This window comes from Xenopus laevis, chromosome 1S (genome assembly GCF_017654675.1).
Source record: "Xenopus laevis strain J_2021 chromosome 1S, Xenopus_laevis_v10.1, whole genome shotgun sequence".
In the NCBI taxonomy this organism is placed as follows: Eukaryota; Metazoa; Chordata; class Amphibia; order Anura; family Pipidae; genus Xenopus; species Xenopus laevis.
Genome location: NC_054372.1, coordinates 55,737,785 through 55,765,440, shown reverse-complemented (window position 1 = coordinate 55,765,440; position 27,656 = coordinate 55,737,785). Strand labels below are relative to the sequence as shown.

The following is a 27,656-nucleotide window of genomic DNA, read 5'->3' as shown; positions in this document are numbered from 1 at the left end:
AAAAATGGAGCTACGATGTAAAGTAATCCCCTGGCTGTCCACCATTTAACTCACAATGATTAATCTTTATTGAAATGGTTTATTCCCTGTAGAGTACAATTTCTTTTTAACATAAGAGCTTTGAAATTGAAGTAGACACCCAATGAACCAAATATTTCATACTAAAATATAAGATGGTAATATGAGGCGCCAATATCAATGTCCTAAGAGCCTCATTTAATGATATAACAAGAAAGACGTCCTGTATGTTTTTTTAATGTATTAACTAAGTCCTGTCTTACTTATTCATACTTAGGGCTGTATTGTTCAGACTTGTGGGCACCTCTCCTAAGACACCAGCTGTCCAGCTCAAGCACTTGGGCTTCAATGTAGGAACATCGTTACTTTACTTTTCCGCAGATTTTATTATGATGTAACAATAACACAAAATAATTATGATTTTTACATTAACAGAGAATAAAAATAAGGTTCATTACAATTTTTCCTCTTCAATAGGAGGCCAACAGGGTCATTGAACCTCCATGCATATTCCTAAATACTATGCAGATATTCCCAACTTTGGGCCAGATTCAATGCAGTGAGAAAAAGTTATCTTAAGTTGATCACCTGAAAACTCATGGACGAGATTTAATTTAAGGAGAAAAAACTTTTCTCCAAATTCGGTTCCAGTTTTCTCGCCACAGACTTTTCACGTGATTAAATGTGAGATAAGTTTTTCTCAATTGAATTGCATCTCAAATTGAATCTTGTTCATGAGTTTTCCCATGATAAACCATTTCTCACTGAATTGAATGTGGCTCTTGATGGAATTAAGGAATTCATATACTGTACATCTTAAATGCATCTTCATGTGATATCATTTTATTGTTTGAACAGACAAGGAACCAGAGGACAAGGGGACTATTGACATAAGAGACGCTAACGAAAGCTAAATAAATACAGAGCTGGGCAAAAAAGCATGAAAACATGATCCAAGATACAAAAAATAATGATGGGTGAATAAATCCGCCCTGGCACAAATTTGCAGCGAATTCCCGCGTTTCGCCGCTGGCGAATAAATTTGCGAATCTCCCGTGGAAATTCGCCGGTGAAAATTCGCCGCCGTCAATTTCCGATTTTCAAAAATTCTTCATGAAAAGGTTCGAATTGCTCGATTTTTTCATGAAATAGTTCGAATTGCTCGTTTTTTTTCGTGAAAACATCCGAATTTCACTATTTTGTCGTGAAAACGTCCGAATTTCATGATTTTTTTTGGTTTGTATCAAGTACAAGGTCCTGTTTTATTACTACAGAGAAAAAATAAATTGCTTTTTAAAATTTGGATTATTTGGATAAGATTGAGTCTATGGGAGACAGTCTTTCTGTAATTTGAAGCTTGCTGGATAACGGGTTTGCAGATAACATATCCCATACCTATATCAGTTTGTTGTATTGTGCATGTTTTCCAGCCTATGGTAAATATACAAATAAAATGCATGTAGAAGATGCTCTCTGACTACAGCAATACAATGAGCTTTTGTTAGAGCCATTCGATTTATTACAAGTACTTCCACTAAAACCTTTATTGTACCAATAATCATTTTCTGCTCCTGTCTACAGTTCTTTTTTTATTATAAATAAAGGAAAATGAATGGCAATATAGAGTGATCTCGGCCAGATAAGGGTGTGACATCATTGTAGTACAGTATGTAATGACAAAGTCTCTATATCAGTATAACAGAATGCATTTCAGCACACAATAAAGATTACAGGCTGCCTCCTCTATTTCCTTCATTTCTATTTCAGCAAGAAATCATGACATTTTCAAGAATGCTGGTGCATGTGGTCATTAAAAAAACAGTGTCAACATTGATGAGAAAGGATTCTCAACTCGGCTGTCCTCTTGAGAGATTGCTGCTGCCTTTCCTCAAAAAGTAATCCTTTGATTACTGCAGACAGACTTCATAAGCCCACACACAAATGGAGATTTTATTTCCTCGGTTGACATTTTAGGACCTTTGACGGTTATTTTTTTTAAACACTGTAGTCACACATTTCTGTCTCAGAAAAAAACAGTAAAAGCACAATGTTTTCAGATCTTTTTCTACAACTCCACCTTCTTCAAGGTGTCCCGTGGTTCTTTTCAACAAAATGCTTCCTACAGTTTAAAAAATTGAATGTAGGATTTAAAGAAAAGTTAAGAAGGCTCAACAGGGAGATTGAAAAATAAATCATCCTTTTAAAAACTCATGTTGTTATAAAATATATATTTTGTAGTTATTCATGGGATTGCAATGGATGATTGTTACAAATTTGTTATGACAGATGTGTTACCAGATTCTATCCTGGACTGACACTCAGGGGTCTGTTTACTAAAGTGCGTTAAAAATATTCGCACAATTTATAGACAGAATTTTCGCCAAATATGTTATCGCCAGTTTACTAACCTGCGGTAAATATAAATTTGCGAATTTTCTTGCGCAAGAATAATTGTTCGCCAGTTATCGCATTCGCTGAAAATAACGCTACGTACATATTAACGCTTGGTTTACTAAACAGCGAAATGTACTATAGACAAAATTAACGCCAGAATATTCGCAAACTTTTACCGCCATCTATGTACTGGCGTAAAAGTATTTTTTTCGCCAGAAAATTCTCAAGGGGCAGGAAATATCCCATAATAATGGTTTTTTTTACCCATAATTCTTTGCTGACAGGAGACAGATCTGTAGCTATTGCTGACAGGGTGTTTTGGCTTCTGCTTCCATGTGGTGCAACAGCAGCAGTTTCAGCTCAGAGTTGTATTATTGGCAGCGGCATCAAAGTCCAAGGATTCGTCAGCCTCTACGCTTTTTTGGTTTCATTGTGATTGGCTACATTAAACTGTGCATTTCTATGAAGCAAAGAGATTGACTGGTATGATTTCTTGTTCATATGATTCTCTTGGGTTTATATGATGCAGACATGTTTGATTGCTGTGACTCTGGTAATGTTGTTGGATGGTATAATCATCAGTCAATAAAGTTTATAAGTTTTGAAGATGCATTTCTGGCCATAAATGTCACAGTAAAAATTTGCCATAATAACCGCCATAAAACAAGACTATTTTATAGCATATATATTCGCAAAAACTTAATTTTTCGCCAGAAAATTCGCAACTCGCTAAAATTACCGCTAACGTAAGCTGGTTCCTTAACGTAGTTACCGCAAGTGATCGCAATGACTTCTGAGTGCATCGCTGTTTAGTAAACTTAGTCGCTGCGAATATTCTGGCGAAAAAATATTCTCCGCGATAACATGCGGAAACTTAAAGTCAGATTTACCGCACTTTAGTAAACGGACCCCTCAATAGCACAGGTTTATAAAGGCATTAATGGAATGAATGAGTTGCTTTTATCTAAACAACTCCATTGCTTTCTCTATTACTGTTTTAGTGTGCAAGATAGAATTAGCTTGTGTGTAATTTAATGCTTCTAGTTGTGTGGACATTTTCTGTACAAATACTTTGGTTTCAATGTTTTCATTTTAGCTTTTCATAATCTGATCCTAGCATTTATTGTTCTATTGTTTAAAGAAATCTAAGAATTGAGACTCTAAGAATGTAAAAATTGAGACTCTACAGCACTTAAGCATGCTCTAAGGCTGTTAGTCACCTATAGGTTACAGTACTTGTAAATGTCAACAAGTGGCAAAGAAGGCAAACTACTGACCCTTGTGTAAAGTTTGGGCTGTACCTACTCTCAGTGACAGTCCCATAACTGCCACATAATGCAACCACTGTATGAATTCTTAATTGTTTATATAGATTAATTGTGAAGGCAGATAACATCAAAATCATATTTAGCTAGCTTGAGGCAGTCCCATCAGCCTGCATCAGTGTTTCTACAGTCTACCCCACCCTTTTTTTTTTATATTTTATTTATTTTCTGACACAGCAAAAGTTCAAGAGTGAATTAACATTAACAAGAATTGCATGCCTGTCACCATTGGATGTGTTCACACGGTACATCATATAGTTTAGTTATTGTAGTCTGGCTACTTCCGTTGGAGGCTTGTTCTATCTTTCATCAGCTGTGCCTTTATGTAACAGTGGGGGGCACACTGTGAAAGTGGTGACAGTTAGGAGGAGGATGAGAGAAATAGAAAGGGAGAAAGAGGGGGGAAGAGGGGGGGTGAGGGGAGATGAGGGTTTGGGAGGAGAAGAAGAAGAAGAGGAAGGTAAAGAGTTGTTATTCAGCTTTCTGCATGCACCAATTGAGAAGCTCGGTTCCTTGTGATTTCTTCATAAAATACCTTAGGTTATGGTGCTAGTTCCCTGCTGAAGGCTTTCCAGGTGCTGGGTCCACAGGTACTACTCCAACTCCCCCTCATAGCCTCTGTCCAAAAGAGTGTCTCGGATTGATTCCATCACCCTGATCCAATTCACCTTAGTGATTAATGTTTGCAGTCCTGGAAGCTGTGTTTTTTTTTTCATTTTTCTGCTAGGAGAGATCTTGCTGCTTATATATATATATATATATATATATATATATATATATATATATTATATATTATCTCTATATAATAAGTTATATCTTTTAACAATTTTACAGAATTTTTTAAACATGGCTCCATTTATACATCATTAAAATTATTGATCAATTTCAAGACCTGTACTCCATATTGTTAAGCCATTTACCTGAAATATGTATTGCTAATAGTTTAAGCGGTCATACTTTTTAATATTCAGGAAAATTCCTTTCTTAACCAGGAATTAATCAGCAAAACCCCCACCAGAGATATCTTTAATTTCATTGGTCTATGTTTTGTTTATGGAGGGTTTCAAACTTCTAGTAGTGCTGAGAGGAAAACCATTTTGCAAAACAAGCTAATGACCAAAAGATGTCAAGCACGTCCTCAAAACCCAAAGTGCTAAGTTATTGTGGCTTTAGAAATTTAACACTGTTTTAATTGTTCCAGTTTTCATCTATTTCATAGTTAGGAAATTATACAAAATGACCACAAATCATTGTTGTGTTGGATACTTCATTCTACTTTTCATTCATAATCGATGATCCAGTGAGTAATTGCATGTCATTAGCAATAATGATAAAATGATTAAGCTTGCTTTTATATAATTTACAAGGCTCCAGCCTTACTTTCTTGGTGCTCAAGATGTCAGAGGTTAAACTGGCAAGATTAGTATAGCCTTTAGATCCAAAATACAGAGACAATACAAATGACTTGCAATTAGACTTAAATCAGAGGCAGGCCATGGCACAAGCTATTCTAAAGTCATATATTTGTATAAGTTAATAAAAAGAACTGTATGTTGCCAACCATAGAATTTTAAGTTTCTGATCTGTTGCATTGTGTTCAAAGTTTGTGCAAGTCCCGACACTCGTTACATAACAAATGCTTGCTTCAGTTGTCTTCTAACGACTGGCTTAGGAATATTTTGCCCATTATTGTACAAGGTGTACAATGGAAAGTAAGGTATAAAAATTAACCAGTTTAATGATCTCCATGTTTCCTATGCCAAATAAATGCACAAAATATTTGCAAATCAAATATTTATTTCTTTTTCAGGCCCACCTGGACAGCAAGGAAAAAGGGGGAGAAGAGGTGAACCTGGTAAGTAATTCTGTTTTGTTTTATATATTTTTTGCCTTTTTCATTAAGAAATTGTGAATGTAATACTATCTCCTTCTGTTGTTGAATGTAAGGGATAGTTACTGGCGTTCCTGTCTGCTCCGGTGCCATGAACAAGATGGTGGCACCCAGGATCTCCATGTGGCACGCTCTGATGCTAATGTGTCAAAGCGCCATGACGCCGGCGCGTCAAAATGCGCAGCATCAATGCACAACGTCCGTGTGTGACACATTATGTCATCACGCTCCTTTGGTGCCAAAATCTTCCTATAAAAGACACCAGAGCCTTGCAGACCTTGCCCAATTATATGTTCAACTTATTGTGTTCCTGGTGTGATTTGCTTTGTCTGATCTTGATTCCTGTTATTGACCTTGGCCTGTTATATTAACTAAAAACCTTGCTGCCTGAATTGACCTTTGCCTGGATTTGACTACTCTTCTTCTTTAACCCCTTGGATACCGTGAACTGTGTTGGAACTTGCTTCTTCCTCCTAGGTCTGCAAACGGATCCTTCGGGCTCTGACAATATAATTGGGCCAGGTCTGCAAGGCTCTGGCATATTTTACAGGCATATTTTCGCGCCAAACGAGCGTGATCACGCGCTGACGTTGCATGTTGACGCTGCACATTTTGACGCACTGGTGTCATGGCGCTGTACACGTTTTGGCGCGCTGGCCACTGCATCAGAACGTGCCACATGGAGATCCCGGGCGCCACTATCTTGTCCATGTCGCTGGAGTGGACCAGAACACCGGTAACTATCCCTTACACGAAGAAGCATTAGACATCACATGCCAGTTCTGCCTCTTATTTGGTTTGCGATCTTTTGCTTCAGCCTCAGATTTCACTGCTTAGCCTCTATAACGTCTTAACCATCTTAGTCGTTTCTTAAAATAAAATCTGTCAACAGCTGGAGCACAGCAGGTTGAATATTGATGAAAGGTACCTTAAAGAAATGAATCGAAATAAGTAGATTTTAATACACGTTTTTTTCTCCCAGTTATACAATCATAATAATATGATATTTTGACCTTTAAACATGTTACCAGCATGTAGACTTGCACCAGCCAGGTGCTTATCGGAAAACACTCTTATAACCATAGTTAATAAATGCTGTGCTGTTATGCTTCACCATTGTGAAAAGAAATCCAAGAGCAATGTGTCTGCTTAGCTTCATAAACCAAATCCTGCAAAGGAAGGTAATTTTCAGCTAAAGAAAAGTATTTTACTGGACTATGAATCAACCTTGCAAAAAAAGAAATTCAATATCAAATGTGAATTAAAGATACATCTGTTAACACTTTTGTGCTGTCCCAGCATCTTATATTACTCAGAAATCAGAGCAAGGCAGAGAAGCTAATTGAAAGCATTGATTGGGAAGTTGTGGCCGCTTGGCTTAATAAGACTGCAAAGTTCTGAGTTTGACTGGTGAACCATTGTTTCACAGTCCCCTGAAGATACACTTTATGGCAGACTGCATTAATCCGTGCAAGGTGATGATATAATGTCACAAAGTGTGACATTTTAATAGATACTCATTTGTTGTGTTCTTGGGGAGGCAGGTGGTGAAAGGAAATCTCCAGATGATCACATGAAATACCATGCATGCTAGCAGAGAAAGCAACATAAGCTTGATTCAAATGAAACTGATTCCCTGAACATTTGTGAGTGCAGGATTGTAGACAGTGTAACCCTAATAATTGCAGAAAATTGTTTGTACAGACCTCATTTTAGAGAGAAAAAATTACTTTAAGTGGGTGGACTCATATATAATAGGTATTGCAGGAATGTTTTCAAATGATTGCTGCCTAGGTTTGCCACCTGGATGATGTGGTACCAGCCTGGCCCGTAAAAATGATTGGTGCCAATAATTTAATAGAAAAGAAAAAGAAAAATAAAGGAAGGTGTAAGCTGGTATTTTTTTAGAGAAACAGTGGCAACTCTATTGCTGCCCTACAGGATGGTCTAAAGGTTGGATCCATTCAGCTTATCTTTTTCATCATAGTCTTTGTTAACTGGTATTTGATGTATACTGAATCTGCTGTGGATCTTTACAAGACTGTACTTTTTCTCAGAAAGGACAGTTAGATAACCAACCATCAATAGAGCAAGGATTTCAGACTTTCATTCCAACTGTTATAAACTACACCTCCAAACCTCCTCAGCCAACCTTTTGGCATCCCTGCAATCTACTGTATGGTGCGTGATTCCTAAGATGAATGGCAAGATCATACCACAACCCTATGGCATAGATGTGACCTTGTAGAATAAGATACAATAGGATTTTCTTGTTATTAGTTTTCATACTGCTTTGCTAACTATGTTTTTTTTTCTTTTTTTTAGGACCTCCTGTAAGTATTTCATCATTATCATTTTCTCATGGTAAAATTGCATTGAAGGCTTGCAGATATTCAAACAATTGTAAGTTTTTTTTTACATATGTACTTTATTCATTTGTTGGCTTTGGCAGAACAAAGACGCAAAATTAGTCTCAGCAATACACTAGCCAAAAAGTTGTTCTGTAGCATTGCTTCCACACAATATATGTACCTTATCCTACCAGACGGCAAGTTCACTCCAGCCCATTTAACTTTTTCAGCTGTCTTTTTACCACTTATGGAAATAAAGGTTGGCATCTTTAGTGTATGCAAAAGTGCTCAGAGAAGCACTCTAGTCTATATCAATGTATTTTGGGGGTTAGATTCCATTTAAACCAATGCTTTCTAAACATATGCATTGAGCACCACCAGAGATATTATTTGCCAAGTTTTGGTAAACAAACACATTAAAACAGAGACTTTTATGCCTACAGACCTTGTGTGAGGTACACAATTCTGTACAAACCTACAGATGAGCATTAATGAATCTGAATCCATCCAATAATAAGCTGGTGCTTTGTATTGTTGTTATATTTGTACCTCTATGACCTCGTACGTAAAGCAAAACCACGAAATAGTGCAAGTTCAAATACAATGAGGTAGTTTATTGTGTCCAAAATACAAGACAATAGGTTTTGCCTGGGGAAGCAGTCGTGTGTCACCTGGGTGGTACCCGAATGCTTACCAAGGATACTCCCATATAACATAAGTTTATATACCCATTTTGATGTCATAGATGGGGGTGATAACAAATGGGAGTATGCCAATACCATACATAGTCTGACTCCTCCTTGTACAATTAATGTCTAAATGATTTACTTAGTCTTACATGTTATCAAAAGAATGTTGTAACATACTGTGCCTAGCTCCAACGGTCCACAACCTCGCAATCAGCTATTGGCTAACCAAGGCCATTGTGGTATTTCCAGTAATTTGAGCAGCACTTCTGCAAAAAGGGGCCCCACCAGACAGGCTGGCGTTATGCTGACACTCTGGAATTTAAGTAACAGAGTGATGATCTTTTGTTTGTATGGCCTAGTATAAGCTATATGAGTGACCATTGTCCACAGTAGACCATTTGCCCTTATAGTCCATCCTGCCTTGGGCCCTATAGCGTTATGGTGTCATAGAGGGCGGGGGTGACAAATATCAACCCTCTGACACTAGCCATTCGTCCGTCATAGGAATTAGACCGTTCCAGATATATTTTTTAATTACATTACCTCTCTTGAAACGTTGAAAGACGTTTCATATTAGTAATTACAGGCACAGGGAGAGTGCTGAGAGGACCCCCAGGAACAAGGGAGGTCTATTATAAATGGGACAGTGGTGTATGCTATTGTGAGTTACAGTTCAACTGTTGTGGCAGCACCAATACAGAAGTGCAGCTGAAAAGCTGAAATGAATGAAAACAAAGAAAACAGGAAGCTAGGGGGCTAGAGATATTTCCTGTTTTTGAGGAACTAACTTGACTAGGAACCGCTGGAACGGCACAATGAAGCAAGAGCTGTCTGAATATAACATGTAGCCTATGAATTAAGCAAATATATGATTATAGTGAACTTAGGTTTCAAAAATAAAGCAAAATAAAGCATTACAGAGAGATAATAAAAGGAAATCATTGCATAAAGATAATGAGACATAGTAATAATCATCCTGAGTAAGATAATACTGATATTGTAAAATAATACTGATTACATTAAGGTAAAAATTCAAGTTAGATTCAAAAATACCCTGAAATTAAGATAAAAATGGAAATAAAAATCAAAAATGAAAATATTAAAATTTTTAAAAGTTTTTAAGATAAAAGTTAAAAAATGTTAAAAAATTTAAAAATGAATGAAAAATGAAAAATACTAAAATGAAGCTAAAAATGCTAAGATCCCACTTTTTTTTTTTTTGGTCAAACCTCCCCTATAAGGCTGATAAAAGTGATATCATATAAATGTAAATCAAAGTAGAGCAGAAGCTGGGGAGGAGGTACAGCGGCTTATGGCACATATGATTACTTGAACAACACGATACAGGCCAAGGGCCAAAGCTAAAATAACTAGGATGGGTTTAAAGAAACTTCCAAGGAAATCATTTAACCATCCACCAATATTACCTAACCATGTAAAGGGATTAAAACCATTTTTAGAAATATCCCTGGCTTGTTTTTGTAATTCGAAAACCTTGGCCATATGAGATTCAACCAGCGCTTCAGAGTCATTAATGTAGGTGCAACATTCTTCTCCTACTAAAACACAGACTCCACCTTGTTCTGCTAACAAGTAATCTAGGGCCATTCTATTCTGAAGGGCTACTTTACGAATCTGAGCTAGTTCTACATTAATTGCAAGGAACGATATTACAGTGTTGTTAATCATGCGGTCAAGAAGGGAAGCATACTCATTAAGTGAGCAGGACCGTCTATATAATCTAAATCCCATTCTAAACTCTTATTGGCCCAAGAAAGGCAGGGCTCAATAGTAGAAGATACTTTTGTTTCATCTTTTCTTTTAAAATTCTTTTTATTAAGTTTTCAATAAAATACAGTGACTTAATAAGATAAAATACATATGTTTCCAAATGAAAAAAAAATTACATATGATGAAATTCCAAAGATTTCTTCATGAAAACAATAAAAAACAAAAAAAAACAAAACAAATTAGAAACAAACAAATTGACCTGTTATTCTCATTTAAAAATAAATACAATGTGGCCAAAACAATGAGATGTGTGAATGGCTTAGACTATACAAGGTTACCTTATTCATTCATAACCTCATTTTACCCCATGAGTTTAAGAATAAACTCCTTTTTATTAGTCTCCAAGGATGAAATATAAAGGGACCATCTACTTTTAATTTTATTCCTTTGAAGTAGGTTTTCCATTCTAAACCTAATTACCTCCTGAGTGCATAAATTAAATAAATATGAAAGCACATCTTTAAGAGTTGGGGGATTCTCCCTAATCCAGCAGAAAAATATTGATTTTCTAGTAGCTGCCATAACTAACCAACAAAAAGACAATATTTCATCAGTGACAACTATCGAAGGTCTAATATAGGACTGTTGAAAGTAACCTTTCATATCTAGCAATGCAAACTGTGGGTTCAATTTCAAATCCAAATGGATTGTTTTTTTGATAAAACCAATAATTTTTTCCCATAAATTTTTAATAAATGGGCACTCCCAAATATAGTGGAAAAAATCAATATGCTGTTCTTTACATTTTGGACAAAAAGAAACATTCTTCGAATCTATAATACTCTGGAATAGTAATCCATACCCCAAATGAATAAATCGAAATTGTTGATCTCTCCAACTTTCAGAAACTATATTAGTTTTAAACTTTAGAAAAGAATTTAGGAGATCCTTGGAAGAGATATTAACCCCTAAGAATAAAGACCATTTTTTACTTGGATTCTCAAGTGGATCGAAATCATTAGACAATGAATAAAATAAATGAGATGAAATCCATGAAATACAATTTAGCTGAGGATCTTCAACCAATTGCAATATTGAATTATAAAACTGATGATGTTTTAGTTGTGACTTTGTTTCATTACCAATTAGTTGAAAACCATGTCTGATCTGCAAATAACTCAATCTCTCTTTTTCTGAAAGACCATATTTTTCCTTTATTACATTCCATGGAAAGGGATCTCCCGAATTTTGATCAATAATATGACTGACCTGATATATACCAAATTTTCTCCACTTATAAGAAAATTTAATCCTCTGTTTCTTAGGGAAACCTCCCAAATAGAATGGAGAAAGGAACGGTGAAATATTAAAGTTTAGATGGTTTTGTTTGCATAAAATCTTCCAAGTACTAATTGTGTCCCTATAAATTGGGTTTCTTTTAATATCAATATGCTGCTCAGACCAATTTTTATGTAAAGCGGAAATAATATGTTCCTTAGAAGTTAAAAATACTTCAAGATCTAGATTAGTAAATTTCCCTTTACCAGATATCCACTCAACAATGTATCTTGTGTTAGCAGCTACATTAAATTTCCTAAAATCCGGAGCGTTAAGACCACCTAAAAATTTGGATTTCCTAAGTTTAGATAAAGATATTTTAGGTCTTTTACTATGCCAAATAAAGTTGCTAAAAAATTTGGTCCAATTTTTGTACATCTGAGTGCTTGATAAACTTGATAAACAACTTGATAAAGGGCCACATAGGCCTGAAACGTTGTTCATTTGAGATCTAAGCCAGAAAATGCAATAAAGGCTTTTTAAGAAAAATACGCTTTGGATGGTGCTGTGATTTCGTTTTGGCATATTTACCCGGTTGGAGTGGACAACCCTGCACGTGCATCATCTCGATAAATTGTTTGGTTTGGGTGAGTGCTGACCAATTTTCCCTACATCTGAGTGCTTTAACAATAACTGGAGGTTAAGAATAGGATATGCAATTTTTGGAAAAATAATCATCTTAAATAATGCCATTCTTCCCATTAAATTTAAAGGACTGTCTTTCCATATAATACAAAGGGCACTAACTTTGTGAATTAAAGGAGTAAAGTTAAAAGAATATAATTTAGAAAGATCAGAAGAAATCTGAATGCCCAAATATGTTATTCTACCAGAAGAAGGCTTAATATGTAGGTCTACCAGTAATTGTCTTGGGATGGCATTACATATGTTTAAAATATCTGTTTTACTAGAGTTGATAAAATACCCTGAAAAAGTTCTATAGTAATCAAAAAAATTAAATATATTCCTAATAGATATTGTGGGATTACTAACAATTAAAAGAAGATCATCAGCATATGCTAGGGATTTTATATGTTTACCATCAATCATCAATCCTTGGAAAAGGTCTGTGGAATCTAAAAATCGAATTAAAGGCTCCATCGAAATATTAAACAGCAGTGGAGATAATGGACAACCTTGACGAGTTCCCCTATAAAGACCAAAAGTCTCTGAAAGTTCTCCCACTACAGCAATTCTAGCTTTAGGTTTCGAATAAATAGAATTAAGTAGAGTTATAAATTGTCCCTTAAGTCCAAAACTATCACAACACTCAGAAAGATATTTCCAAGAAACATTGTGTTTCATCAACACAATGTGCATATGTGGTGGCTGCTTCATAATGTGTGGGGACCTGAGTAATATTTAAATCGGTTGAGTTAAATGTAGTTTCTCCTATAAGGATTTTAGGAATCCTTATTTGTTTACCATTAATGGTCACCCGTGTTTTCCTACTAAAAACAGTGAAACATACTGAAGGATGGCGTACTATTCCTGCCAAAATAAGAGCTGGGGGTGCTTTCATTATTTCATCACCTTTACCAGAAATTTCCCTATATTTAGACAATTCTGGATCAAGAGTTGAAAAGTCCATCACATATCTATCTTCAAAATCAGTCCATGTAAAGGGGACCCCAAGGATAGGGGTACCGAGGCTGTGAGTAGGAATATGTGAGCAAACCCAACAGTCAGTCTTATTTTCAATCATGGCAGCAGTACTGCGCAGTTTTAAAAGTTCATTGTCAGCCCATAATGCTGTTATGGGGGTGGAGAGGAAGTAGGAAACACAGAAGGACAAGGCAAGCAGTCTCGAAGATGAATCCATGTCCCGTGGTTTTCAAGTAATACGGCAGTGGGGGAGAGCTGTTGTATTTTAAAAGGACCGGAATATATAGGTTGGTCCCAACGGCTACGAGTAAAATTTCTCTTGTAGACTAGATCTCCGACCTGAAAAAGAAAAGAAGGAGTGACAACAACAGGTGCCTTGGAAATATTCACTTCAGACATTTGATGTGCTAACTGGAGGCACCGTATGAGATTGTATGGGCTGTCAGCATTGGGAAGTGGACGTGTACTGATGGTGTGGATAAGAGACATACGTCTACCGGTGGTGATTTCGAATGGGGTAAGTCCACAACGCCTAATAGGATGGTTGCGGAGTATGAACAATGCAGCTGGGAGACAATCCAGCCACGAGCCATTTGTGGCAGCTGTCAATTTTCTGAGTTGTGTCTTTAAGAGACCATTAGCTCTTTCCACAATGCCATTGGAGGTTGGTTTGTACACAGACACGTACCTCCACTTGATATCAGTACAATTTGCAAATGTCTCACAGAGTTGATTTTTGAAATGGCTTCCATTGTCCGAAACAATGGATTTAGGAATCCCACGTCTGGGAAAGATTTCATTGTATAGATTATCAAATACAACCAGAGCTGTTTCCTTCCTACATGGAAAAGCTTCTAACCATTGAGAGTACGGGTCAATCATGACCAAAAGATACCTGTATCCTTTAGTTACCATGTCCGTGAAATCGATATGCCATTCTCTGAAGGGGCCAGCAGGCCTTGGAATCGCTCCAGGAGGAATCCTTGGAGTTTGATGACTGGTGTTGGTAAAACAAACATTACAAGTATTGACCACAGCTTTACAAATATCTTTTAAATCTGGGCACCAGTACATTTCCCTTATAGTATTGATCAAGTCATTTGTTGGCATATGTGACCCGTAGTGTAACTGGTGGGCCAATAGGTGGCACTCACCTATGGGTAATGCTGGTACACCTGAAGGGTGCATCCAAATATATGGAGGCTCGTTATTGTGATAGTAATGAGAGCATTCATTAGCCACCCATTTGTCTGTTTCTGCACTAGTGGCGCTTTCTTGCATTACTCTGATGGGTGCAAAAGGGTTAGAAGTGGAAAGATATTTCTTAGCTCGTGTTTGTACAAAAATGGTTAGTGGGTTTGTGGTCTGTTTTGCTAGTTCGTCAACTATCTGATTGCCGTATGCGACAATATCTGTGACATTATGTTGGTGTGCTTTTACCCATTCACAGGATGTTTTTAAACCTTTGTGGTGTCTTTCCTGTAGTATTTCCATTATAGCAAGAATCGTGTCATGATGTTGTAGTGGGGTCCCTTTTCCTGTAACAAAACCTCTCTTGTGCCATTTAGATGCGTTTGTATGTATGGTGGTAGTGACGTAAGCTGAGTCTGTATACAGAACTCCGTTTTTGTCATTCATGAGCCGGAAACCTTCTAAGGCGGCGGCTATCTCTGCTAATTGGGCTGATGTATCTGGTGGTAATGCATATTGTTTTTTCTGTATAATTTCTTTGGTGTCAGGATCTATCTGACACACGGCAAAGCCCGTATGTGTTTCTGTCTGTGAACCGTCAGAGAAAATTACAACATGTGACGGTGGTAAATCTGTTACTGGGACAATACCCATAAAGGGACGTTCCTCTGGAATTTCCTCAGAGGTACAATCATGGTTCTCAGCCGAGAACAACAATAAGTCTTTAAGATTATTGAAAGGATTAGTTGGAGGCATTCCTTTGAAAGAAATGTGACTTCGTAGGAGCACAGCCGTGCATTGTCCTACGCGTGCAGGCACAAAGTGTAATGTATTACTTTTGAGTAGTGCTGGCACGTCATGTGAGGTGTATATGATAACACTGGGAACAATCACATGTGAATAGAGTTTTTCTACAGATGCTGCACAAGCGCATATGTTACGTTCACAGGAAGTGAAAGCTTGTTCTATGGGTGTAAAAATTCCTGAAAAGTGTCCTATAATACATCCCTCTTGTTGGGTGGCTACTGCCGCCCAACAGATTGCGTTTGCAAAAACGTACATGTAGATAGGCTCACAGCTGTTCGGCAAATGGAGTTGTGGGGCCTGCAAAATATCAGACATTAGACATTCAAGAGCTGTAGAGTCAGATTGAGACAGAGAGACAGAAGCATAGCCAGGAGGATTGCCTTTGAGGTATTTTCTGAAAGGAAGTATGCGAGAACTGTAAGCAGGAATCCATAAGCGACAGAAGTTAAACAGACCCAAAACACTGCGTAATTCTTTGACTGAGGTAGGTAGATGCATATGTTGGACATCAGTGAGCACCTGGGGACCCATGAGTTTGGCTCCCTTGCTGAGTGTCATGCCTAGAAAAGTAACTGAGGTTTGACAAAATTGCAGCTTTGAACGATTGACCTTGTAACCACATGTATGCAAATGCAGAAGTAAGGCACGAGTGTAGTGTAGGCACAGTTCAGCAGTGTCTGCAGAAAGCAGAAGGTCGTCAACATACTGTATTAGAAAAACAGAAGTAGGTAAAAGGTCAGTGAAAGTTTGCAGATCAGTCGCGAGTACACGGCTGAAGATCGAGTGTCAGCTCCGCCCATTACGAGGCGGGTCCACTGGTAACGGTTATTGTTGTAGGTGAATGCAAAAAGTGGTCTGGATTGTTGAGATAAAGGAATGCAATAAAATGCTTGGGATAAATCCAAAACTGAATTATATTCCTTTAAGGGGTTGTCTTGTAAGAGAGTGGCAGGGTTGGCAACAACGGGGAACTCTGCTGCGACTACTTCATTTAACTTCCGTAAGTCATGGACTATACGGTAGGAGCCATTTGGCTTCTGTACTGGGTACAAAGGAGTGTTATAAGGAGAGTCGCTTGGTTCAATTATGCCGTGTTGCAAAAGTAGGTTAATTTCATCTGCCACACCCTGAATGGACTGGGCTTTAAGTGGGTACTGTGGTACCTTGGGGCCATCACACCCTGGACGTAAATTAATTTGCACCTCTTCAACTGAAACGGCCTTACCAAAAGGTGACTCGGGTGTGGCCCAGACTGCTTTAGGTATATCTTCAAATGGATCAACTGAATCTGCAGGAGAAGGGACAGTAGTTGCAAACAATACAGTTGGACGTGAGACAGCAAAATCAAGAATGATGTTAGCTTTGGTTAACAGGTCTCTGCCTAGCAAATTGACAGGACATGCAGGTGCATAGACAAAAGCATGTAGACAGGTGATATTCCCAATTGTCACTGGAACTTCAGAGGTTAATTGGTTTAGCTGAGACTTACCATCAAATCCTGTAGTGGAGACTGTTTGGGAAGAAAGGGTTAAACCAGCAGGAAGTACAGAGAGAACAGATACTGTAGCGCCTGAGTCAAGCAAAAAACATGTAGGCATTTCTGCTATAGAAACAGTGAGAAAAGGTTCTTCCGTGGACATGGGAACCCGTAAAAGCATAGACAGTCATTGAGATTGGTTCCTGGGTGGAGAGCAATTAGGAAAAGACTGAACGTTGGAATTGTAGTGAGACTGCAAGTTAGGAGAGTTATACTGATTGCCGAATCGTTTTGGGCTACGGCATACACGGGCATAATGTCCTGGCTTGTGACAGTTGAAACAGACACCCTTGGGTGTGTTATTAGCTTTAAAATCACCAGATTTCCCTCTATTAGGGTTGTTAAATTGACCACCGGACTGAACATTTGCAAAAAAGGTAGGGAAATCTTTTAAAAATTCCCTAAAAGAATAGGACTCAGTGGTGGGTGTTGGTTCTGGTGTTTGTTCTGCGGGCTTGCTTTCGGGCTTGATTTCTCCCTCTTGGAGTTCCTTAATTTGCAAGGACATGAGTTTATGCTGGGTGTTTTTGAAATCCTTCTCTGCCTTTTTACTGTCTTCCTCATAGATTTTATGGTAGTGAAGGATATGAGTATAAAAGTATAAATCTCCTTCCATGTTTGGCATCTAAGCCGACTATAGCATCTAGTTTTTTCTGTAAGGCGGCTGGGAAACCTTTACGGAGGGCCTGATAAACAAGTGGCACTACATTTGGTTCGTAAGGATCCATTCCTGTTTCTTGTGCCCATTGATCTAAGAATTCTGAAATGTGTTTAGTTATGTCTGCACTTTCAGGGAGAGAAGTATTCATTAGTTTCCCGAAATCCTTGTGAGTGGGATAACAAACTCTGAGAGCTGCAAAAATTCTAGGTCTGTAAGGGTTAAATTCAGCTCCGTCGTGAGAATCTGAGGACAGAACAATATGAGGAAGTCCTGCCTCGTTCCATATGGACTGCGCTGAGCGTCCAAGAATTTGAGCTAGTAATGCTTTTAGATCGCCTAAGCATAGAGACATGCCGGCAGTTAGTATTTCAAATTTAGATATCTAGGGGTCTGCCCCCCTTAACAGAGGCGGCAGAGCCCTGATTATCCCTTCCACATCGGCAAAGTTCCAAGGGACATATTTAAGTCCTTTGGTAGTATGCATAAGAGGATACATCTGTTTGGGTGTGGGTGAGACAATGTTAGCAAGTGCGCTCAGATTTTCATATTTCTCCCAAATGCTAATTAATCATGTATTGTCTATCCCAATTTGGATCTCCCATGCCTCCTTGGATACAGAGGCGTGCTGTATTCAAGTTACGGGTGTCCAGAGCTCCCTCTCTAGGAAATGGGGTAACATTAGGTTTTAAAGATTCTGACCAGCCGGCCAGATTGTCAACCCATGGATCTACAAAAGTGCTATCCCCCCCTTCTCCTCGGATTACTACATCCTTTGGGGAGAAGGAATTTTGTTTTGGAGTGGTGTTTTTTGGTCTTGTAACAATAGTTGCCAAGACTCTAGTTGTCGGGGCTTCCGCATCTTCTAATATGGGCATTTCATCCTCTTCCTCGTCAAAAGACATGTTAGCGAGAGGTGTAGGTGCCCTGACTTCAGGGCGATTTCCCGTAGGAGTCTGAAAACCCTGACTAGGAGGTGCTGTGTTAACGGGGGTTTGGTGTGCAGCATCCTCAATAGGACGAAAGGGGTTGGTTTTGCTAAGCTTAAGACGCCCTGAGACGTCTGCCCAGTATGAGTCCTCATTACTGGCATGTGGCACTGTCTGCAAGTTTGTTGGTTGGGGAAGTGCCGGGGCAGTATAGCCCTGTGCTACCCTAGGATTGCCAATAGGCGTGTTTAGGGCAGTCTGTAATTGCTCCTGTGCGTCCATGTTAAGGACGGGATATAATTTGGCTGAACTCGGAGCAGTGTCTATGTTGGCTTGTTCAGCTGGGGCATATGCAGGTGGTTTTTCTGGGTATTGCTGAGCATATGCTTGCCAGACATCATGGCAGGCGGTATGTGCTATTAATTCTTTGCCCTTACATTTAACATTGATCTGTTCTAACAGACTAGCTAGATCTGTAGGGAGAATGCTGCAGTTTTCTGGCCAGGAAAACGTGGCATCCTTACTTGTACCCCACTTAACCCATGCTTTGTGACATGTTACAAGAGCCTTACGACATAAGGGGTTTTGGGCACACACCTTAGCCAGAAGTTCTGGGGGAGGTTTAGGTTTAAGCATATTGAACATATCGCCTCCAATAGTAAATAAGAAGAACCAAATTTAACAAGGCGAAAAAAATAAGATTGCTTCAAACACTGGGTTGTACTTGGAAGAATTACTATCTTCTTCTGTTGAAGGCATAAGAAATCTCCCTAACAAAGAAAGTGGGAGTGTGTCTGTAGTGTTTTTACAGTGTGGGACTTACAAACTGAGTGTAAGGGGAGAAAATAGATTTGAAGCTGCAGATGTTTGACACCTAGATGCTTCTAGGGCTCTTTTTTGACATATGCAGATTCAAACAGTGATTCACACACCACACGCTAAAGAATTTCCTTCAGAAAACCTAGTTTTCCGTTTTCTGGCCTGTTAGGTCGCCCTATAAACAGGAACCGCAGAAAAACTCCTAAACAGCAAGCAGACTCTGAGATAGAGTCACGGATTCCCTTATGGACACTATCACACAATTTACGATTAAGCTAAAGTTATTCACGCACTCGGTTGATTCCGGAGGGTGTGGGTTCCAGTTTCAACCACAATCATTCAATCACAACAGTCAGGGATCCTTTGTCATTTTTTTTCTTAATCTAACTGCTCATGATGAGGAACTAGGTACGTACAAATTACAAAAACAGTAAGGAAAAAAGCGGATTCCTATCATGAACGGCAGAATATCAGAACTGGTTAGTTAGTACAACACTTAACACAATAATGAGCAGTAAAAATAGACTAGAAAAGTACATTGATGCTCACCTTATATCAGAGCCTTTCCGCGCGTGTATCATCCATCCGTGAGTAAAGCTTAACGGGAAATCCGTCCTGGAGCAGAAATCTCCACGGGTAGTCTCCTGTCACCTGTAGAAGCAGGAGCTCTCTTCTCAACTTGCCTGAAGATCCGACTGAAAAACTTGGGCGTCCAGCGTCCAGGAATATCACAGTCGGCGGGTCACCAAATGTTGTTATATTTGTACCTCTATGACCTCGTACGTAAAGCAAAACCACGAAATAGTGCAAGTTCAAACACAATGAGGTAGTTTATTGTGTCCAAAATACAAGACAATAGGTTTTGCCTGGGGAAGCAGTCGTGTGTCACCTGGGTGGTACCCGAATGCTTACCAAGGATACTCCCATATAACATAAGTTTATATACCCATTTTGATGTCATAGATGGGGGTGATAACAAATGGGAGTATGCCAATACCATACATAGTCTGACTCCTCCTTGTACAATTAATGTCTAAATGATTTACTTAGTCTTACATGTTATCAAAAGAATGTTGTAACATACTGTGCCTAGCTCCAACGGTCCACAACCTCGCAATCAGCTATTGGCTAATCAAGGCCATTGTGGTATTTCCAGTAATTTGAGCAGCACTTCTGCAAAAAGGGGCCCCACCAGACAGGCTGGCATTATGCTGACACTCTGGAATTTAAGTAACAGAGTGATGATCTTTTGTTTGTATGGCCTAGTATAAGCTATATGAGTGACCATTGTCCACAGTAGACCATTAGCCCTTATAGTCCATCCTGCCTTGGGCCCTATAGCGTTATGGCGTCATAGAGGGCGGGGGTGACAAATATCAACCCTCTGACACTAGCCATTCATCCGTCATAGGAATTAGACCGTTCCAGATATATTTTTTAATTACAGTATTTACTGGGCATCCAGAAAAAATTTTGCCCACAAAAAAGGATAGCCACAAACTGTAATTTGACATGAAAGGCTATGTGAAGGCTTTGTGTATAAATAAAATTAAAAGGATGAAAAAAATGTGAAATCTAGGACATTTTTTTGAAAAGTATTATCCTTGGTATCCCAAGCATGCTTCATGTTTGCAGAAACAATTATAAAACGGTATTCATTTAATACTTCATTTTGAAGTCTTTAAAAGTTTTAAACCATCTTTTAAAAGAAAGAAGTGATGAGTTTATAATTTATTTAAAAATGTTTGAGCTTTTCCTAGAAAATGTAGTACTTTAATGCAATATCATTTGCAGTTTAATGGCAGTAAATCTTTCAGTAGGTGTAGCACAGCTCACAGAAATAAATCAGGTTCTTATTGTTCTATCCATTAGTTTACAGCTCATTCTTTGATTTCCCCCTCTGTTCAACCCCTGCTGAGCTACTGTATGAGATATAACAAAAAGGGGCATATTTATCAAGTTTTTTAATAAAAAAAAGTCAGACCAAACTAGAATTCACAATTGGAGCTTATTTATTATTAAAAAAGCTCGATTTAATCGGTTCAGGGACAAAAAAAATCAAGTGAAAATTGTAATAGTGCGATTTTTTTGTGAGGTTTTTTCCTGACTCACTCAACTTTTTCGGACTTTCTCCCGAAAAGCCAGAATTTTCGGATTTTTGTCTGAAAAGTCAGATTGTCAGGCTAATTCCAGAGAAAACCACGGAAAATTTCAAATAGGATAGGGATCTTTCCCATTCACTTATATAAAACCCCGGTAGGTCTGAGATGCCAGATTTTCAGATTCTGACTTTTTCCATCCTGGGGGTATACTAAATCTAATAATTTGAATTATTTTTCATTAAAAATTCAGATTTTATGGTTAAAAAAACTCAAATGTTTCGAGTTTTTGGCATTTGGACTTTAATAAATAACCCCCTTAATGTTCCATTTGCTATAGAAAAACCGTAATTGAAATTCAGTGCAGGCCTGTTTTTAAGGGACTCCAGGCAAAGTTGACCCCTGAAATACATTTAGGGGGAATATACAGCAAGACAGTCAATGTTTTGTTACTGAAACATACATACATAAAATAATAAACAATGAAATACAACAGTTATACACAACATGATAACAGATAATAAACATGAACCAGCAACCACAATTCACACAATGCAGAACTTAAACACAATGCACAGTGCAATGAAAAATGTAAATGGAAAGGTAAAAGCCAAATATGAAACAGACTGCTCATTCCAAATGAATGTGCAGTGCTCACATGTCATTTGTTTGGAATGTGTCACATGATGTAAGTAAAACTGTAAAACAAAACACACTTTGGGGCCTATTCATTATGCTGTGTAAAAATTCAAAGAAAAAATTGTGTAAACATTTTCTGCCCCTTAGATGTGAAGAACAGGTCATATAAAATGTTGTTACTGCAATATTAGCCAGTATTCAGAATAGAAAATACAATATACTTACTGTACACTTATACATAAATCAGTTACTGTATTACAGTACTGAAGCCTTATGTTTTTTTTCCTGGGCAAACACTTTAATCGATTATCTCTCATCACATTTTTCTCTCACCCCAATACAATCTCCCTCCTATTTTGTCATTCTGTAAAAAATTTATGTAAATGTGTTGATATTTTATAAATGGGAAGTTTACCTGTAACTAAACTTTTAAGATGTTGATAGGCCTTGTTTAAGCAACTTTTCACTCAGTCTTCCTTATTTATTACATTGTGGGTTTCAAATGATCCTACTTCCTTTTCTGTTTCTTTCAAGCCTTTTACAGAAAATTCTACATGGTTGTTGGGTTCAGTGTTTTTGCAAACAAAAATATGAAAACCCTTCCCCATCTTCTGACTTCCTATGTGTTGTCTGACTGCAAGGGAATAGATAGTTGTTCTGAATTCTGTATCTCTTCTAATGCTTTCATTTTCCTCCACTTCCTCAGAATTCACAAATGGTCACTTCTGCTGCCCATTCTATCCTCCTCTACATGGTCCATACATACTTCTCTTATTTTGCTTTCTCCTCATTTCAGAGTTATCTGTAAAGCAAGAATCTCAGTTTGGCAGAAAACTAACCCCCATATGTGCTGCTCTAAGATCTATAATGAGACAGCTTAACCTGTCCTTGTTGATCAGTAAATGCACAGTACAGTCTGTCCATTCGATGAGTTTTTAAAGCTTTTTTAATTTAGGCATCAACCCTTGGGTGCCTATACAGAAAATATGGCCCTGATAAAAGTCCCAGGCTTTTCCCAGGTGCAGTAACCAATGAAAGGTTTTTCTTTCAAACAGGTGACCAGTAAATACTAACTGTTAATTGGTTGCCATAATTGACTAGATTTGCATGATACATTTCATATTTTATTATATAACCTCCTCCTTGGCCAAATCAGAATCCTGCAAAAAGTGGCTCAGCCAAATTCTGAAAGTTACATGGAAAAGCTTTTAGAGCAGTTTCATTGCCTGTTTTTACTGGACTTCTATTTTCAAGACCAGCCAGAAAAATACAAATAGCCTGAAGATTATTCCATAAAAGTCAGCTTTTTCTTTAGCTGGAAAATGTATTCCTATGTCACTTACTACTATGAATTTCTAATAAACTGCTTTCAAATACTTTCTGGGGCATTTTGTCTCTATAAATAAGTAACAGGTGAAGAATTGTGTTTTGACCATTGGATTAGGCCTGAAGATATGGTCAAAATATTCAGTGTGACATTAACCTTAACTGTACCTATATATTGTATTTATCTAGCCATTGCTTTAATTGGTCAGTTTGTGGACTCTTAATCATAAGCATAATGTTTATGTTGTTACACCATATTCCCTTTCGATCAGTAAAAAAAAAAAAAAAGATTCCATCACATTGAAACCAGCCTTTGTGCAACATGATCCCTGTCCCATTTTCCAGGCTAGGCACATAGTGATTATTAGATTAAAAGCTTTGTAAAGACTCAGCAGTATCAAGACCTGATTTTCTTTTTTACCTCTGTAACAAAACTAGTCTCTAGGTTTTTCATCATTGTAATGCCTGGAGAAATAACATTATCCTTTCCAGTGTGTTCTTTGATGTGAGGATGATATGTGTACTAATGCAGTAGAAAAAAAAAAAAGATGATTTACCATTGGAACCATTTGCAGTAATGTAATGTAGACATTTGTTCTTTTATCTGTAAAACGTGTGCCGCCTTGCCCTTTGCTGTGCAATTAGTAACTTCTTCCATGGTCAATCACATCAATTTCACAGCTAATTCATTTTGCATATATATATATATACAGTATATATATATATATATACAGTATATATATATATATATATATATATATATATATATATATATATATATATATATATATATATATATATTTATATAAATGTATGGAAAGGAAAGGTTTGTAAACCACATGACCTGACAAAATTCTTCCATGCTTAGTTCAATTTGACATATATCATAGTTGTTCAGGCACACACACTGAAAGCCATGGACACATAATGACATCCTTTGCACAACTCTGAATCCTACATACAAGATAATTCATACTATGCCTCAGATCTTCTGATCCTTGAAACAGTCCAATCATAATAATTTTACATTGAATTTCTATATGTTTCTGAAATTCACATTCTTTGAAAACAGAGCATTTGTTTTTTAGATGGGGTCAGTGACCCTCATTTAAATGCTGGAAAGATTCATGAAGGCCAATTAAAAAGTTGCTTCGATTAAGCCATTCTATAACATACTAAAAGTTAAGTTAAAGGTGAACCAGCCCTTTAAAACAAGGTATCTTAAATAATTACATACATACTTAGTATATTTTGAAAATGTTTCAAAATGGTAGGTCCACTGGGTTTGTATGTAATTGGGTCTAGACATTGTGTAATGATTTCACATTAAAGGGATCTTGTCATTGGAAAACATGTTTTTTTCAAAACGCATCAGTTAATAGTGCTACTCCAGCAGAATTCTGCACTGAAATCCATTTCTCAAAAGAGCAAACAGATTTTTTTTATATTCAATTTTGAAATCTGACATGGGGCTAGACATTTTGTCAATTTCCCAGCTGCCCCTGGTCATGTGACTTGTGCCTTCACTTTAGGAGAGAAATGCTTTCTGGCAGGCTGCTGTTTTTCCTTCTAATATGTAACTGAATGTGTCTCAGTGGGACATGGGTTTTTACTATTGAGAGTTGTTCTTAGATCTACCAGGCAGCTGTTATCTTGTGTTAGGGAGCTGCTATCTGGTTACCCTCCCATTGTTCTTTTGTTTGGCTGCTGGGGGGGAAAGGGAGGGTGGTGATATCACTCCAACTTGCAGTACAGCAGTAAAGAGTGATTGAAGTTTATCAGAGCACAAATCACATGACTTGGGGCAGCTGGGAAATTGACAATATGTCTAGCCCCATGTCAGATTTCAAAATTGAATATAAAAAAATCTGTTTGCTCTTTTGAGAAATGGATTTCAGTGCAGAATTCTGCTGGAACAGCACTATTAACTGATTCATTTTGAAAAAAATGTTTTTTCCCATGACAGTATCCCTTTAAAAACCCAGGTTTACATAGTGGTTGAGCATAGAATGTGATTGAGGTTCTGTCTTCATACTATCCATCTAGGTAAGCCCTAAATAATTATGTAAGTCTTTATTTGGGAATTACAAAAAGGGGGGTTGTGGGAGCACTCCTAAAGCTAAGTAAAAATTATTAAAGTATAATGGAAGTGCTACTGACTTGGCCAATTAATCAGTGCATATTCCCTGGTCCCCTGTCTAAGTAATTCAGTATAAATGCAAATGCATGCGCTCACAAATACAGGGGTTTTTAGTTACAAAGTTATGATCATGAAGTTGATAAGCCACCATACCACATCAAGGTAAACCCCACACAGTGGTACCTGACTTGTTTACCTCTGGTTATAGTATAAAAGGTCTTGTACCTCATAGTAGCATTAATTGAAGTAAATGTCTGCTGAACCTTGGTTTCAGTCTGAGGACTAAATCCTCCCCTGCCACCAGCGTGCGGCTTTTAAGAGAGAGAGAGAGAGAGAGAGAGATTGCCCAAACCAACTCCATTTTTAAAAAAAAATGTAATAATGGAAAAACAATAGTGAAGGCAAAGTAAAGTTGTATGTATAGGTGCACACTTGGAAAGTGTATATATATGTGCGTGAGTATAGGCGTGAGTATAGGTAAGAATATAACAAACTAAGCGAATGGACGGCACTTCTGGGCAAGGTTTTATTGGCAGTTTGCTGTACAATACCTTAAGGCTTAAGGCATTGTACAGCAAACTGCCAATAAAACCTTGTCCAGAAGTGCCGTCCATTCATTTAGTTTGTTATATTACACAGCGGGGACACTGAGGACTGAGCACCTGTCCTGGGGGAATAGCGAAGAGCTGGAGCAGTCTCCCTTCGGTTTTCTCATTGGTAAGAATATAGGTGTGAGCAAAAGTAAGTAAAAAGACCAACTACATGAAGTGTAGTAATAGGTGTAGTAAGTGTAGTGTGTAAATAGGTGCAAAAGTGTTACTTGATGCAGTTACAAACATAGGGCCACCATTAGTTAAACGGGGTAGGAATGGAGTGCTACAAACCACATGAAGCTCAGCCACAGCTTCCGGCTACATTTCAAATACAAAAAGGGGGGTTGTGGGAGCACTCCTAAGGCTAAGTAAAAATGTATTAAAGTATAATAGAAGTGCTACTAGCTTGGCCAATTATTAAGTGCACATTACCTTGATTTGGGAATTGCCCTGTAGCATATATGCTTTTAGCTCCGTTATACACTGTACCACAAGTGTTAAACAACACTAACCCTTTATTAATTTGCTCTCCTACTAGGAATCAGACAAAAATTGTGCAGTTGTTCAAAAATGTCATCCTGTTGTTTACATGCAATAAATGGATATACAGTATACGTTTTCTTGTTATTAAAAGGCCAGGGAACCTTAATAATGCCCTACATATGTTCTAATGCCCTACACATGTGCCCACAGTACAGTTTAGGAGCCATATGTTATCAAATGTAGAGGGAAGGAGTGTACCCTAAAAAAGGAGTGTACCCTAAAAAAAAAATTCCCTATAAAAAGTAAAAGAAGTCAGCGTTTTTTTGGGACTTTTTGGGAAAAAATTCAACTTTTTTTGGCGATAGAGGTAACGTTCACGAAAATCTGCAACTTCGTGAATTAGCGCAGTTACGTCCTTTAGACAGAGCGCAACTTCGTCTGGCGTTAGGGTGCAAAGTAGAGCTATAGTCTGTCTACTTTGCTAGCGAATTTACGCCAGCACCCATTAGTAAATCGGCGAAGTGGCAAAATGGCGAATTTTTGCTTGCGTTAGCCACTTTGCCCTTTAGTAAATTTGCCCCTTAGAGTTATGGTGGAATTGAGTTCTGTTTTTGGAGTTCCTTGTTGTACTTTGCACACTTTTCTGTATTGTAAATGATTCTAATATGTTTTTCAGATGAAATTGAAATAGTTGTGGTCAAATTATGTTTCAATGGGAATGGGAATTAAGATATTATATCAATAAACTGCCTTTTGGAAAAGATTACTGTGATAAATTGGCAACATTCTTGTATATATTATCATTATTGAACAACTGCCAGACACATATTATCTTACATCTTCTATTACAATTGTGTCATTGGAGGATAATTCAGTGAAACAATTTATTCTTAGACATCAGAGTCTACAACTGAAATCAGGGTTTCCTGGGGTTTCCAGTGTGAGTATTACTAATTCGTGGTTTAGAATCAGCTCTGAATCTCATTTAAAAAAATATTTTCTATTGTAGGAAGTAAGTTTATTAATGTAAAAAAAGGGGGCCAACTTAAGAAGGTTATACCTTTAATTTAGTGGCTGCTTTGGTTGAATTACC

At 37.6% G+C, this 27,656-nt stretch overlaps 1 protein-coding gene across 7 annotated transcripts in view; it reads left to right on the top strand.

Annotated features, from left to right (window-relative positions):
• Positions 1-27,656, top strand: part of LOC108706699 (collagen alpha-1(XXV) chain) — a 265,983-nt gene that overhangs the window by 132,493 nt on the left and 105,834 nt on the right. For all 7 annotated transcript variants that reach the window (XM_018243341.2, XM_018243342.2, XM_018243344.2 and 4 more), the window contains exons 3-4: positions 5,548-5,592; positions 7,954-7,961. In XM_018243341.2, the coding sequence (XP_018098830.1) occupies positions 5,548-5,592; positions 7,954-7,961 (53 nt within the window). The remainder of the gene's footprint in view (positions 1-5,547; positions 5,593-7,953; positions 7,962-27,656) is intronic.